This window comes from Heterocephalus glaber, unplaced genomic scaffold (genome assembly GCF_053883595.1).
Source record: "Heterocephalus glaber isolate CG9 unplaced genomic scaffold, H.glaber_assembly_v1.0 deba00001610, whole genome shotgun sequence".
NCBI classification, from domain to species: Eukaryota; Metazoa; Chordata; class Mammalia; order Rodentia; family Bathyergidae; genus Heterocephalus; species Heterocephalus glaber.
Genome location: NW_028258381.1, coordinates 6668816 through 6681921, shown reverse-complemented (window position 1 = coordinate 6681921; position 13106 = coordinate 6668816). Strand labels below are relative to the sequence as shown.

The following is a 13106-nucleotide window of genomic DNA, read 5'->3' as shown; positions in this document are numbered from 1 at the left end:
CCCAAGAGCCAGGCCCAGGCACTGACCAGGGTTTTCCTGCCTCCCTTCCACTACTCTCCACATTGAAATGGTCATTATTTTCAATCTCTATCTTGTATATCTGACACTCAGCTCCAAGGGATGGTGTCTCAGACCCACTGAGGAGTTCCACGTAGTGGATATTTGATTTCATTTGACAAAGTATCAGACTTGAGCAGGTGAGCTATGGGCTCTGCCCTGGGTGAGCTAAAAGTTTACCTTCTACTCTACCCTGTCCTGTGGTGTTGTCAGTCAGTTGGTGTCCTGAGGGTACTGACTGAGTCCCCTGCAACTGGTGCCCTTGATTCTTTTGTGCCTTTAGTTTGGCTATTTGTCATTAGTACAGCCCGGCAGATTGCTGTTTATATACATATTTATTTCTGTTTAAAATGGACCGTATCACTCTCCCACTCATCAAGGAAATATGCCCTTATTTAGTGTGGGGAAAAGCAGGTAAACTCTCATGCTGTGCAGACATGAGTTCTCAGTAGGTGACAAGTTTTTTGTTTGTTTGTTTGTTTTTTAAATATGTGGAGAGTAATTTACCTCAAACATGAATGTGGGTCTTCCTCTAGTCTCGGTATAGGGCTCTTTGGCATTTATGAATCTCATGTACTGTGGTTTCTAAGGAGAGCTGGCCTTGGGTGGGAGGTGAGTCACTTGAAGAGAGAGAACACCTCCAAACTCCATGGTGCTCTTGAGGGGTGCATGTTAATAATGGGTTGTCTTCCTTAATCACTTACCAGTCCAATTATTTAAATTCAGGATGATGAAAAATTTCATATTTTTCATTTTTATAAGATAATGAGAATTTTAAAAATAATTTGTCATATTTATTCAGCACAAGAACTGACTAGTTGAAGTGACACCTATGACACTTGGAATAGTCAGAACTTAAATGCACTCCCAAATGGTGCTCGAGGTAACTGTTAAGTAGTTAAATATGTCCTGTTTTTATAGCTCTGTTAGAAATAATGAATACTAGTAGATTTTTACATATACCCCATTTTCAGAGATTCTTTTAATCTCTTTGATGACATTAAGTTTTACTGAGATCTTGTATTTCAAGTAGTCTCTCTATAAACATTTAGTCAGATAGTTCTAGGATAGGAAGGTGATTACTATCTGCTTTTGGGCTGAATCCTTAAGTTATTCCCTGTTCCTAATAACATGGTTATATTGACCCAGTATTCCTGACACTGGGGAACAATTCCAGACATCATGTTCATGTCGGAACAACCATACCAAGTTCTGCTGTCAGGAGGAGCAGTAGCTGGGCCTCCCTGAACTATGGTTTATCAGCCTATCAGTGCCTGGATGGCTGAGCATAGTGAAATGAATCTCGGGGAACCAATTCCCTAGCAGCCATTCTGGAGTAGGAGGCTTGGGAGTTTACAAATGAAAGGTTTGCATTTCTGCATCCTTAAACCTGTGTTGGTAGGGTCTTGCTGACTCCTGAGGTGTTTTCAATGTATCTCTTCTTGTCCCAGTTCAAAGTACTTGGTTTCTTTTTAACGGTAATAATCTCTTTAGCAACGACATGTCCTTTGGCCCCAACTTTACACATGGTTCTTTCCAGACCAAAATTTAAGTTTTTCAAATATTAATCTGGCTAAAAGCAGCCAGCAGTACCCATGGCACATCCAGAATGTCAGGTACCCTCGAAATTTCCTCCACCAGAGGTTTGTCCACTGCCTTTAAATTTAGATGGCTTCAAGACAGAAATATAACAGAAGAGCATGGTATAAAAAATAAACTGTTTACTTCACAGTGTCTGGAAAACAAATCAGGGGTACAGCACCAGAGAGGAAGGGGTTAGGGACCAGATATAGTACCCATATTCACAGCTCTGTGAATCCACCCAGACACACCCAGAAATGTGCTTTATTAATCCCCTAGGGGGCTCTCAAGCCAATCAAGCTGTCAGTCCACCTTAACTCCTCCACCTTCAACTATATAGTTATGTCTATATATTCATATATATATATATATGTATATATATACACACATATGTGCAGGCATGCATACAGGTGTCTGTGAGTGTATTCCTAAGTGTATGGCTATGCACAAACCTGTGTATGCACACATGTATGATGCATGCATGTATGGATATGCTTATGTGTGTATACACCTACCCATTTAATTTAACAATATCTATTCTGTGCTTGCCACTATTCCATGGACACATAAGAGTGGAGAGCAGAGTCTTTGTGCTTGAGGAAGGCTTCTGTCAGAGGAAAAGTGCTTGCTCTGATCAGGTGCCCTGTGATGATCAGTTGACTTATGAGCAGCAGATACCTGAGTAGGAAGGGGCCCAGGTGTGCCTTTACAGGAGTAGAATGCAGGAAGTGGGGCCAGTATGTTGAAGCTGATGGACAAACAGACAGTGGAATGTTCTCTGGCCTAGTGGACCTTGGCCAGGGCTCTGGGATTTGCTTTAGGTGCAAGGGATTCATCCTAAAGTTTGAGTGTGAGTGATATGCAGGGGCTGTGTGTAAAATGTGTGCCCTACAGCAGCTGTGAGGGGTGCATGAACAGCTATTAGATTGTAACTTGGCTGTTCAGACTGTAGGTGCAGAGGGCCAATGGTGTAATTACTAAGATGATGTTATTATAGCCCAGAGGAGGATGTGATAATGGAACTTTGCACCTCTGTTTGGGGATGGGATCAGGGCTTTTTTGTAGAAAAGAAGCTTTATCTTGCAGGCAGAGCAGAGCTGTGCACTGCTGCTGGGAGCTGGACTCTGAGGCTGGGTCCCAGGCCTGGCCCTCCAAGCTCAGAGCACCAGAAGGAGTGGACATGCCCTGGCTTAAGGCTCTCATAACTTCCCTCCATTTCCCTGGGTATTCCTGGCTGGTGCTCTCCCCTGCTTTAGTCATGAACCCCAATTCAGAATTAGCTCCCTCTGCTCAAATGTCTGCCCAGGTGTCTTCTCTGCCTAGGTCTTGAAGGGGCACCTAGCAGTGTGTGCAGACCCAAGGCAGGGGAGTGTTTATGCTATCACCATCCAGGTCCACATACAGAGACCCATGACTTAATCTGTCTTCAGATACTAGTTGAGGACAGAGGAGACATTGCCTTCTTGATGCATATCTAGACAGTTGAAATGGTGTCTTAGAAGCAGTGTCCCTGCATGAGGTATTTCCTGAGAGGTATGTTGGGCATTTTCTGTGTGGAGCCATGCCTATGCAGATCTTGCCTGGTTTCCTTCCCAGAGACCAGTGACCCACCTAATTTGACAGTCCAAGGGATATTCCTTTCTCTTAAAATCTCTTTCTCCAGTTGTAATGTCTTCATTTCAGGAAACTACTTAGGCTCTGCTGCACTATGGCAGCCTGTGTTATAATGGCTGTGAGCAGGCCAACTCTTTGAGGCCTAAGTAGTCTGCCAGTGATAGTTGTCATATTTTGGGAAGTATTTTGGTATGCTCTTGGATGAGAGGTGTTATATTAGGAGAAATATTTCTGGATTGTTTTATGGGAAAATAACTGGTTTTATTTCCTGACACTAAACATCTGATGGGTATATGATGGAATGAAAGGGAAGAAGGGTGAGGTTACAGAGGTTTACACCATGTCTAAAGGCTTGTTTTCTGAAGACGTCACTTTCATTTTTATGCATTTATTCAGTGCACAACACAGTGTTCAGACTACCCACAGCCATGTGGGCATTGCTGCTTACATACTCCACCTACCCAGCAAGTCCAGTGTAGGAGTAACACAGTCTGTAACTGATCCAGATGTTCTATTTCCAGTAAAATGTAAAATAGGCCATGTCCAATTTCCTTTGAGTTTACAAAATGCACCTACAGTGCATCTTTTGAGTGCCCAAACCCCTAATGCTAGAATAACCTGCTCTGAAAATTATTCTGTCTCTTGTCTTACTTATGTTGGACAAACAGAACTTTTTTAATTCCCTTCATCACAGCATTAACAAGAGAGCCTTTTACATCAAAGAGGATGGCCATGGTTATTTGTAATATTGTTAAATGGCTCATTTTTAGTTTGAGAACACATGTCTTATGACTTGATATATTTAAAATCATAGCAGGTTTTTCATCTTTATTTTTAAAACTTGACAGGCTGCTACTCTTATATTTCATCTCTCAATAAGATATTTGCTTTTTATGATGTAAATATATAATACTGGACAGATAATTTGAATTAAAGAACTAAGAATCACATAAGATTTAAACAAAAAATGTTATACAGGAGAGTTTAGATTTCAGCATAGTCACTTACGTTGATTTTTTACTTTATTAGTTTTAGATCTTACTGTGGTTTTTAAAAAATAAATGAAATTATTATTGATGCAGATAGGACTCTGCTCTCTCTTTCCCTCTTGTTTATTCCTCTTTGACCACCACTAGTGGATTTGGTGTGAATCTTTCTCAAGTGTATACTTAAAAACAATGTAGAGCATTGGTCTATGTGCTCCTCTTTTATACAGTGCCATCAAACTACATTTCTCTGTGCTACTTCATTTTTACTCCATGTCATGTGTTTGTGTTTTATCCGTTTTGATGCATTTCTGATAGATGCATTTAATGCAATAAATTTCCTTCCAAATATTCTTTAATTGTGTCCATTTTGGCACATGCCATTTATATTATTATTATTCAACACTAAATGTTTTCTAATATACATTGTGATATTTTTCAGTCCAGGTTTTATTTAGATGTGGTTTTAGATTTCCATGTATACAAGTTAATTTTTAGACATTTGTTTTATTACTGATTTCTAATTTTATGGTGTGGTTCAGGGCATGGATTCTATGCAATAGCAATTTTCTTGATATCTTTTGAGATTTTGCATACATTGAGAAATCTGGCTCCCTGGCTTATGTTTTAAAGAAATATTAGATATGTGTATGAAAAGAATGTGTTTTTGCTAGACACTGGCTAGCTATATGACTACATAGATGCCCCTTGGGTCAACCTTGTTAATTCTTTTAAGTTCAAGTCCTCCTCATTTTTATATGCTTGATTTTTTTTTAATTAGCAAAGGAAACATTTGAAATCTCCCACAATGGTTGTAATTTTGTCAAATTTCTCCTTGTAATTCTGTTTTAGTTTATGTATTTGTAGACCATGTTATTATGGTTAAGTTTTATAGATCTTACTTTGTGAGGTTATTCCTTTTATCTTTTGTGTGTGTATGTGTGTGGTACTGAAGATTGAGCCCAGGGCCTTCATACTGAGCTATGTCTCCAGCCCCTTTTAAATTTTGGGACAGGATCTTGAGAAGTTGCCCAGGGTAGGCTTGAACTTGTGATCCTTCTCCCTTAGCCTCCCAAGGTTTTGGAATTACAAGTATGTGCCACCATGCCTGGCTTCTTCTTATCATTTAAAAAAATGAAACTATTACTAATTAGGCTTTCTGTGCCTTGTACATATTTTTTTTTAGTGCTTGAACAATCTTACTTTCTCATACATAGCATTTTTTTTTATCCTTTACATTCAGCCTTTTAAAAAATGTATTTAAGTGATTTTTTTGAAATCTGCCTTAATATGTCTTTTACTTCTTTTGCTTATCAAGTTTAGTTTATGTTACTGTTATAACTCATATATATTTGATCTTATTTTGTGCTTTTCTTCTGATAAAATCTACACATTTTATAATCTGTATTTTTTATTTGGGAATTTTATTTGCTGTTTTGTTTTTTCTTCCTGCCGTCTTTTGGATTGAATAGCTTTTTACAAATTTTTTCTTTCCTTGCATGGTTTGACCATTTTCTATGGTTTCTGTTCTGCTCAGCTTTTTCTTTTCAGCCTGAATAGACCACAGCTGCTGGAAGGTTGTGTGGCCAGTGTGTCATTTAGTAACATCATCTGTATCTGTTTCACACTGGGGGCCTCTCACAGTGCAGCCATTAGTAGGCAATCTCTCAACGTTTGCTAAGTGTCTGCTATTTTATCTTTATGTTATATTATGAGTTGTCAGGCTATCCTTACCTGGACCCAGTAAGTAGAGCACTCAGTACACAGAGCCTAGGAGCCGTGTGACAATGAACAAGCCACTGTGTGTGTTTACAAATGCGTGTGAAGTAGTTTATAAGTTTGTTAAATGGATGAGGGGCAAATGCAGTGCTGGGTGCTTCTGGCAGAGTCCAGCCTCAGTCTGTGCTAGCTTGTAATTATTGAACTTACACAAGCCTTTACTTCCTGTTTATAAATGATCACCTCTAAGTTTATTTTACACCTAAATGCTCAGAGATATCTTTCATTAAATCTGTCATGATATTTTAGATCATCATGGCATAGAAGGACTGTGGAAATGATTATGAATCATAATGTATTAATAATAATTGAGCCAGATGGTTCAATAGGCATATTTCAGTCCAGCGCCACTGAGCATAACATTGTAGGTGCCAGCAGCCCAGGGGAAGTCAGAGCTCAGAAGTGGGACAGAGCCATACCCAGTGACTGTGATGTCCTGAGGCAGTGTAGTCTCCGTGAGGTGAGACATCATCACAGGAACCTGCTCCTGTATCTTAGAGTTTGATTACCAGCAGATGAATAATGGGCTTTCAGTGCCTTATTAAGGGTGTCTTTCAGATAATTTGTTGGGAATAGTTTTATACACACACATATACTTTAAAAATGAGTTTTAGCATGTTAATATATATCTTGGTCTTTCATCTTTTACCTTTTTAAAAAAATTCTGTGACTCTCATTGGCTATATATTATACATTAATAAATCTTTAATCAATTACAGTCTTGAGTTGCAGCAGTGATGCATACTGAGAAATGGGTTGCCGATGACTTCATGCTGTGTGAACGCTACAGAATGTGCTTGCCCAGACCAAGTCAGGTGAGACATCACTAGGTGAGATGTCTTTACAGGTCTACTGTCCTATGTGCCCTCTGTCAGTGACCAGACAGTTGTTAGGCAGTGCAAAACTATATGTAGAAAGTTTCGAGTCCAACTCTGAAATTGTTACAAATAAGAGAAAGTGTGTTTAGATACAGTTATTGTTAGTTATCACTGGAATAATGGTTTTACATTCAGCCTTTGAAAATACATCTTGACTTTCTCTTTATGATTACAGGGATCATCATTTACGACCCGGCAGTCCCAGGCATATAATCTCTTCCTGACCACGGCCATTGGTGATGGAGTTGAACTGTGGGACCTGAGGACTCTGAGGTGAGGCTGGCCTGTGTCACTGCACTGTGACTGCGGGGCTGGAATGAGAAACCCAGCCCAGGGTCTTTCCCAAATCTGATCAAGGTTGTGATGTGTAGATTACACGTGATGTGAGACGAGACCAGTGTGTGAGTGGACAGGCTGCAGGTGCTGCTTCCTCATGTGTGGCTCCTAAGGCCTTAGAGGAACAGGATAGGCCAGGTGTCTTGACCACCAGTGTCCTGGATGTGGTTTCCTGGCTTAACGGTGGCCCATGTCCTGTTGTTTGACCGATCCTGGGAGCGGAGACCAGGGCACCTTAGGCCAAGCCTGCTTTGTTTACCTTGCTGAGTCACTTTTCTCCCCTTGGGAGAACATTGCTGAAGATATGCTAAAATTACTTAATGTATTTTGTAAACAAATACAAAATGTAAAATCTTCTCTAAGCAAAAAAAATTCTTCAGATAATTATCCTATGGGGAAAATCACTATCTATCTATCTATCTATCTATCTATCTATCTATCTATCTATCTATCTACAGTGCAAAAACATCGATGCTTTTAATGCTTGCACATCCTGGTGAGGTATTCACAAGGGTGCAGTTAGCTGTGTGTTTGCTCTGCTGTTTATCTCTGAACTAACACAAAAGCCTGCTGTGTGCTGTGTGAACAGGACCTGTCCTCACTCCTGGCCCTGTCTGGCCATGTCAGGCCCAGTGCTGGCCTAGCTTGTTGATAGTCTTCTTAGGAAGACCATGGTTACTTCCAAAGGGGTGAAGAGTCTCCCAGTAACAATAGTATAAATTCTCTGACAGTTTTTATAATAAGCACATGTTATATAGTGTTTTATAAATAGTTGGTTATAAAATTCAAGCCCCTCCCATTAGAATGTTATAACCCCAACATTTTTGAATCATTAATCTAAAAAAATGTATGATTTCAGAAGGTGTGTTTTTACATTTTAATGATCTATAGAAATGATTACTATTTCTCATACATAAAGTTCATTTATTGTTAATTTTGTCATCCTTGGCAATTCAAATTTGAAAAGCATTTGAATTACTCTTAAAATCCTTTTAATTGCTTACCATTTAATAATTCTCACATATAAAATATTTTTCAGCATGTGGCTTAGTGGTAGTAAGCTTACCTAACATGTACAACGTCCTATGTTTTCTTTCCAGCACCATGGAGGAAAAAGCTTTTCCTCTATTACTTTGTTCCCCTTGTGAGGAAAGCAAGTTGGCTTCTCTCCTGTCATTTGCATTAAGATGAAGAACTGAGTCCTATTTGGGTATTTCTCTCTGTCCCGGCAGGTGTGAGCGCTGATTCCAAGGACACCTGAACCACTCTACCCATGTGGAATGGCCCTCAGTCCATGTGGCCGGTTCGTGGCTTGTGGTGCTGAGGACAGACATGTACGTGTGCTTCAGTCTCCCAGTATAGGGATTTGAGATGATGTTGTCATGTAGGCTCTTAAGATGTTGTGGCATAAAAGGAAAAAAATCTAAGCTTGACTTCTAGCACTATTTGGAAACTCTTACCCAGTAGTAGCAGTTTAATAACAGTAAAGTGTGAAGGGTGAAAGGCTTTTATAGTTTTAAATGATGCACAATAAACACTAATCATTCACTAATTCATTCGTCTATTAATCACTTCACAAACACTGAGCACATACTCTGTGAAAGGCTTTGTGCTACATGGTATATTTTCTTTGAGTTTCATTTGTCCTGGACACATACAAGTTCTTGTTTAGCTTTTCAGGGCTGCAGTACGACATTCCCACAAAGTCGGAGGCTTCAGCCCATAGAGGTTTTTTCTCACAGTTCTGGGGTCCAGGAGTTTGGACTTGGGGTCAGCAGGTCAGCTCCTCTTGGCGTCCTGAGGGAGAAGCCTCTTTGTGCTGCAGATTGCTGGCTGGAGGCTGTGCCACACCACCCGCTGCCTCCATCTGCACCTGGCTTTGTCTCCTCTCTGTATCTCAGATATCCTGCTTCTCTCTCATTTAGGGGCATTTGGGTTTGTCCTCTCTAAAACCTCATGTTGAAATTTGTGATAGCTTTTGTGACGGCATTCAGAGGTAGGACCTCTGTGAGGCGATGCTATGAGCTGCAAGGAACATTCAGGCCCTGCAACTGGTGGCCCCTCCACTTTCTCTGTGTGTGTCAGTCAGTGCTCACAAGAGAAACAGATTTAATGCAAGATATACAAATCTATAAGAATTTACAAGATTAGCTTACAGTGGCCACTCACAGTCAGGTGTGGAAGAGTGCAAAAGGGCTGTCTGTGCCCTGGAGACCGAAGGAAACAGTTGAAGGCCTGGGGCTCAGTGTAGTGTCCCGTGTGAGTCCCTGTCAGGAGTTGAAAGGTCTTAAATGGAAGGCTGAGGGGTCTGTGTTGGAAGCCAGGAGACATTGTCCAAGGTGAAGATGAAGACTGAATCTCCTCCAAAGTAACAGAATAGAGCCTTCCTTCTTCTTATCTCTTTTATGCCATTCAAGCGACAAGCCTACTCAGAGTGGGTCTTCTGTCTTCAGCAAATGTTCTCAGTAACACCCAGAATTATGCTGATCCAATTCAGTTGGGCGTTTCTTTCTCAAGTTGACATAGTCAGTTAACTGTCACACTATATGAAGACATGGCAGGGCAGCCCCAACCAGGTGAGGACATGGCAGAGTGACCCTAGCCAAATAAGGACATGGCAGAGTGGCAGTGGCCAGGTGCCAGTGTCTGGACCCAGGACTCACCAGCCCCCAAAACTGAGAAATAACTTTCCATTCTCTGCTCTCAAGCCTTCTACTGTAGCAGCATGCAGCGGACTGAGATGAAACCTGAGATTCACTTGTACTAGTGCACAGATACAGTAATATCTACTGTAAGGATAAAATGAGATAGTATACTCAAATTCTCTGATGACTGGTATGACTTTGTATGACTGTGTCAGGGAAGGCCACTGGTGAACTGATGAGCTGCTCTTTCTAGGTCTCTGTCCTGGGATTTCACTATCTGTTTGTGCTTTCAAAGGATGCAAAGTGAATGAGTGACCTAATGCATATTGGAATGTGACTAGTTGTATGATTGGCCACAGGCCCAAAGATGCTGGGAGAGGCTGGATTTTCCTTAGAAAAAAGGGTGATCAGGACTCATGCAGGGCTGCCAAGAGCTGCAGTACTTCAGGTCTTCCTGTGGCTTGGCTGCACCTGGCCATGCCTCTCCCGCTGTTTGTGGAAAGAGAAGGAGGGAATGGGCATTGGTCGCAGTCTGTTGTATGTCCTCCCATTATTGACCTGGAGTAGTTGACAAGGGAAGAAGCTATATGTCAGCTTGAACCATGCTAAATGTCCAGGGACTCATTTGGAGGTGGAAGCTCAGGGACTGGACACCAAGTTGGGGTTTTCTTGTGGAATCTTTGTTTCCTGTTGGAAGTAGGCAATATTTCTTTAGTGTGACTTTAAACAAAGTTCTTTGTTAAATTTTGAACATTATAGTCTTTGGAAAAAAAAAGCTTACTTGTTAATTAATAATTCAGTGATATGGCAAAACATGTACCTTCATGTGAAGATGTCATTTCTGGACATGAATTTAAAAAGCAAAACAAATGACCATCATATGATAGTTGATCAACTAGGGACAAATTTGCTCTTCTGGGTCTCTTCTGAATCCATGTGAATTTTAGGGTTGTTTTATCTGTGAAGAATGCTGCTGGTATTTTGTTGGGATTGCGTTAAATACATATATCAGATTAGAGTTTTAGCCATTTTGACAATATTGGTTCTGTCTATTCAAGGGCATGGGATATCTGCATTTTCTGATGTCCTCTTTGATCTTCTTTTTCAGAATGATGTAATTTTTGTTGTAGAAATCTTTAACACCCTTATTAATTAATTTCTAGGTATTTAATTTTTTGATACCATTGTGAATGGCATTATTTTCCTAATTTCTTTCTCAGTGAGTTTATTATTAGTGTATAGGAATGCTATTGATTTTTGTGTGTTGACTTTATATCCTGCTACATTGCTGAGTTTGGTTATTAATTCTAGGAGCTTTTTGGGTCTTGTAAGTAGAAGATCATATCATCTGTAAATAATGATACTTTAACTTTGTCCTTTTCTATATGTATTCCTTTTATTTCTTTGTCTTTCCTGATTGCTCTGGCTAATGTTATGAAGACTGTGTTGAACAGGAGTTGTAAGAGTGAACATCCTTGTCTTGTTCCTGAGTTTAGAGGGAAGGCTTTCAGTTTTCCCTCTTTTAATATGATGTTGGCAATAGATTTATCATGAATGCCTTTTATCAGATTGAGGTGAGATCCTTCTATACCTATTTTGTTCAGGTTTTTTTTTTTTATTAAATTCTTTAATTGGTACATTGTAGGTATACAACACAATTACATTTCTCATTGGAAATTGTACCTTTACATAATGCATCTTGGTTCTTATTTTTTCCCCATTCCTAGCCCTCCCTTCACGCCCTCCACCCTTCCCTATTTACAAAGACTTTATTTCCATTTTTTCCATTTCTCAGCATTTTTCCTTTCCCTTCTTTCCTTTCCCCTGCCCCTCCCACTACCCCTACCCCTTTGGACCTTTTCTTCCTATTTTACATTATCGATTATTCATTCTAATCATTGGTACATTTTAGGTATACAATATAATGACATTCATCTTTGGAAATTTGCACCTTTACATAGTCTCTCTTGGTTCTTATTTTTCACCCTTGTCCAGCCCTCCCTTCAACCCCTCCATTCCTCCCTATTTACAAAGATTTTGTTCCTATTTTTCCATTTTCTCATATTAATCCCATTCCCTTCTATCCTTTCCCCTAGCCCTCCCACTTCCGTCCCCTTTGCCCCTTTTCTTCCTGTTTCACATTACCTATTATACATTTAGTCCTTATTTACACTTTCAGTTTCTCACACCAGAGAAACTATTTGGTATTTATACAAGTGTGTCCTATTTTTTCTTAAGAGTATCACCTCAATGTGCATCCACTTAGCTATAAATGTCTCTAATTTCTCATTTTTTATGGCTGAGTAGTACTCCATTTTATAAAAAAACCCACATTTTCTTTATCCAGTCTCCAGTTGATGGGCATTTGGGCTGTTTCCAAGTTTTAGCTGTTACAAACTGTGCTGCTATGAACATGGGCACACATATATCACTGTGGTATGATTCTTTTAATTCTTTGGGGAAGATCCCCAGCAGTGGAATAGTGGGGTCAAGTGGGACTTCCAGTCCTAGTTCTTTGAGGTATCTCCATACTGATTTCCACAGTGGTTGCATCAGCCTACACTCCCACCAGCAGTGGAGCAGGGTTCCTCTTTCCCCACAGCCCCACCAGCATTTGTTATTGGTTGACTTCACGATAGCAGCCATTCTTTCTGGAGTGAAGTGGAATCTCAGCTTTGTTTTCATTTGCATCTCTCGAATGACCAGTGATGTTGAACATCTTTTCCTGTGTTTATTTGCTATTTCTACTTCTTTGTGTGAGAAATGTCTGTTCATTTCAGATGCTCATTTTAGGATTGGGTCTTTAAATTTGGAAGGTCTGATTTTTTTAAGTTCTTATAGATTCTAAATAGTAGACCTTTGTCTGAGAAACAGCAGGTGAAAAATTTTCCCACATTGTGTGTTGTCTCTTCACACTGTTGGTGGTTTCTCTTGCTGTGCAGAAGCTTTTTAATATGAAGATATCCAATTTGTTGATTGTTTGTGCTAGTTTATGGGCAACTGATTTTTGTTCATAAAATCTTTTCCTACACTTTTTAGTGTTTTTCCTACACCAATGTAGGAGTTCTACCTAACCTCTTCCAGCCAGTTCAGCATTTCTGTTTTAATATTTAGATCTTTCATCCATTTCAATTTTAGTTTAGTGCATGGTGAGAGATATAGGTCTAGTTTTATTCTTTGGGAAGTTGAAACCCAATTTTTCCAGCACCATTTATTAAAGAGGCTCTTTC

The 13106-nt window shown here is 39.8% G+C and overlaps 1 protein-coding gene across 1 annotated transcript in view; it reads left to right on the top strand.

The window, feature by feature from the left end:
- The window catches only part of Wdr27 (WD repeat domain 27), a 187757-nt gene that overhangs the window by 64820 nt on the left and 109831 nt on the right, over positions 1–13106 (top strand). Inside the window, 1 exon segment of the mRNA XM_087196013.1 lies at positions 7071–7168. Within this exon segment, the coding sequence (XP_087052139.1) occupies positions 7071–7168 (98 nt within the window).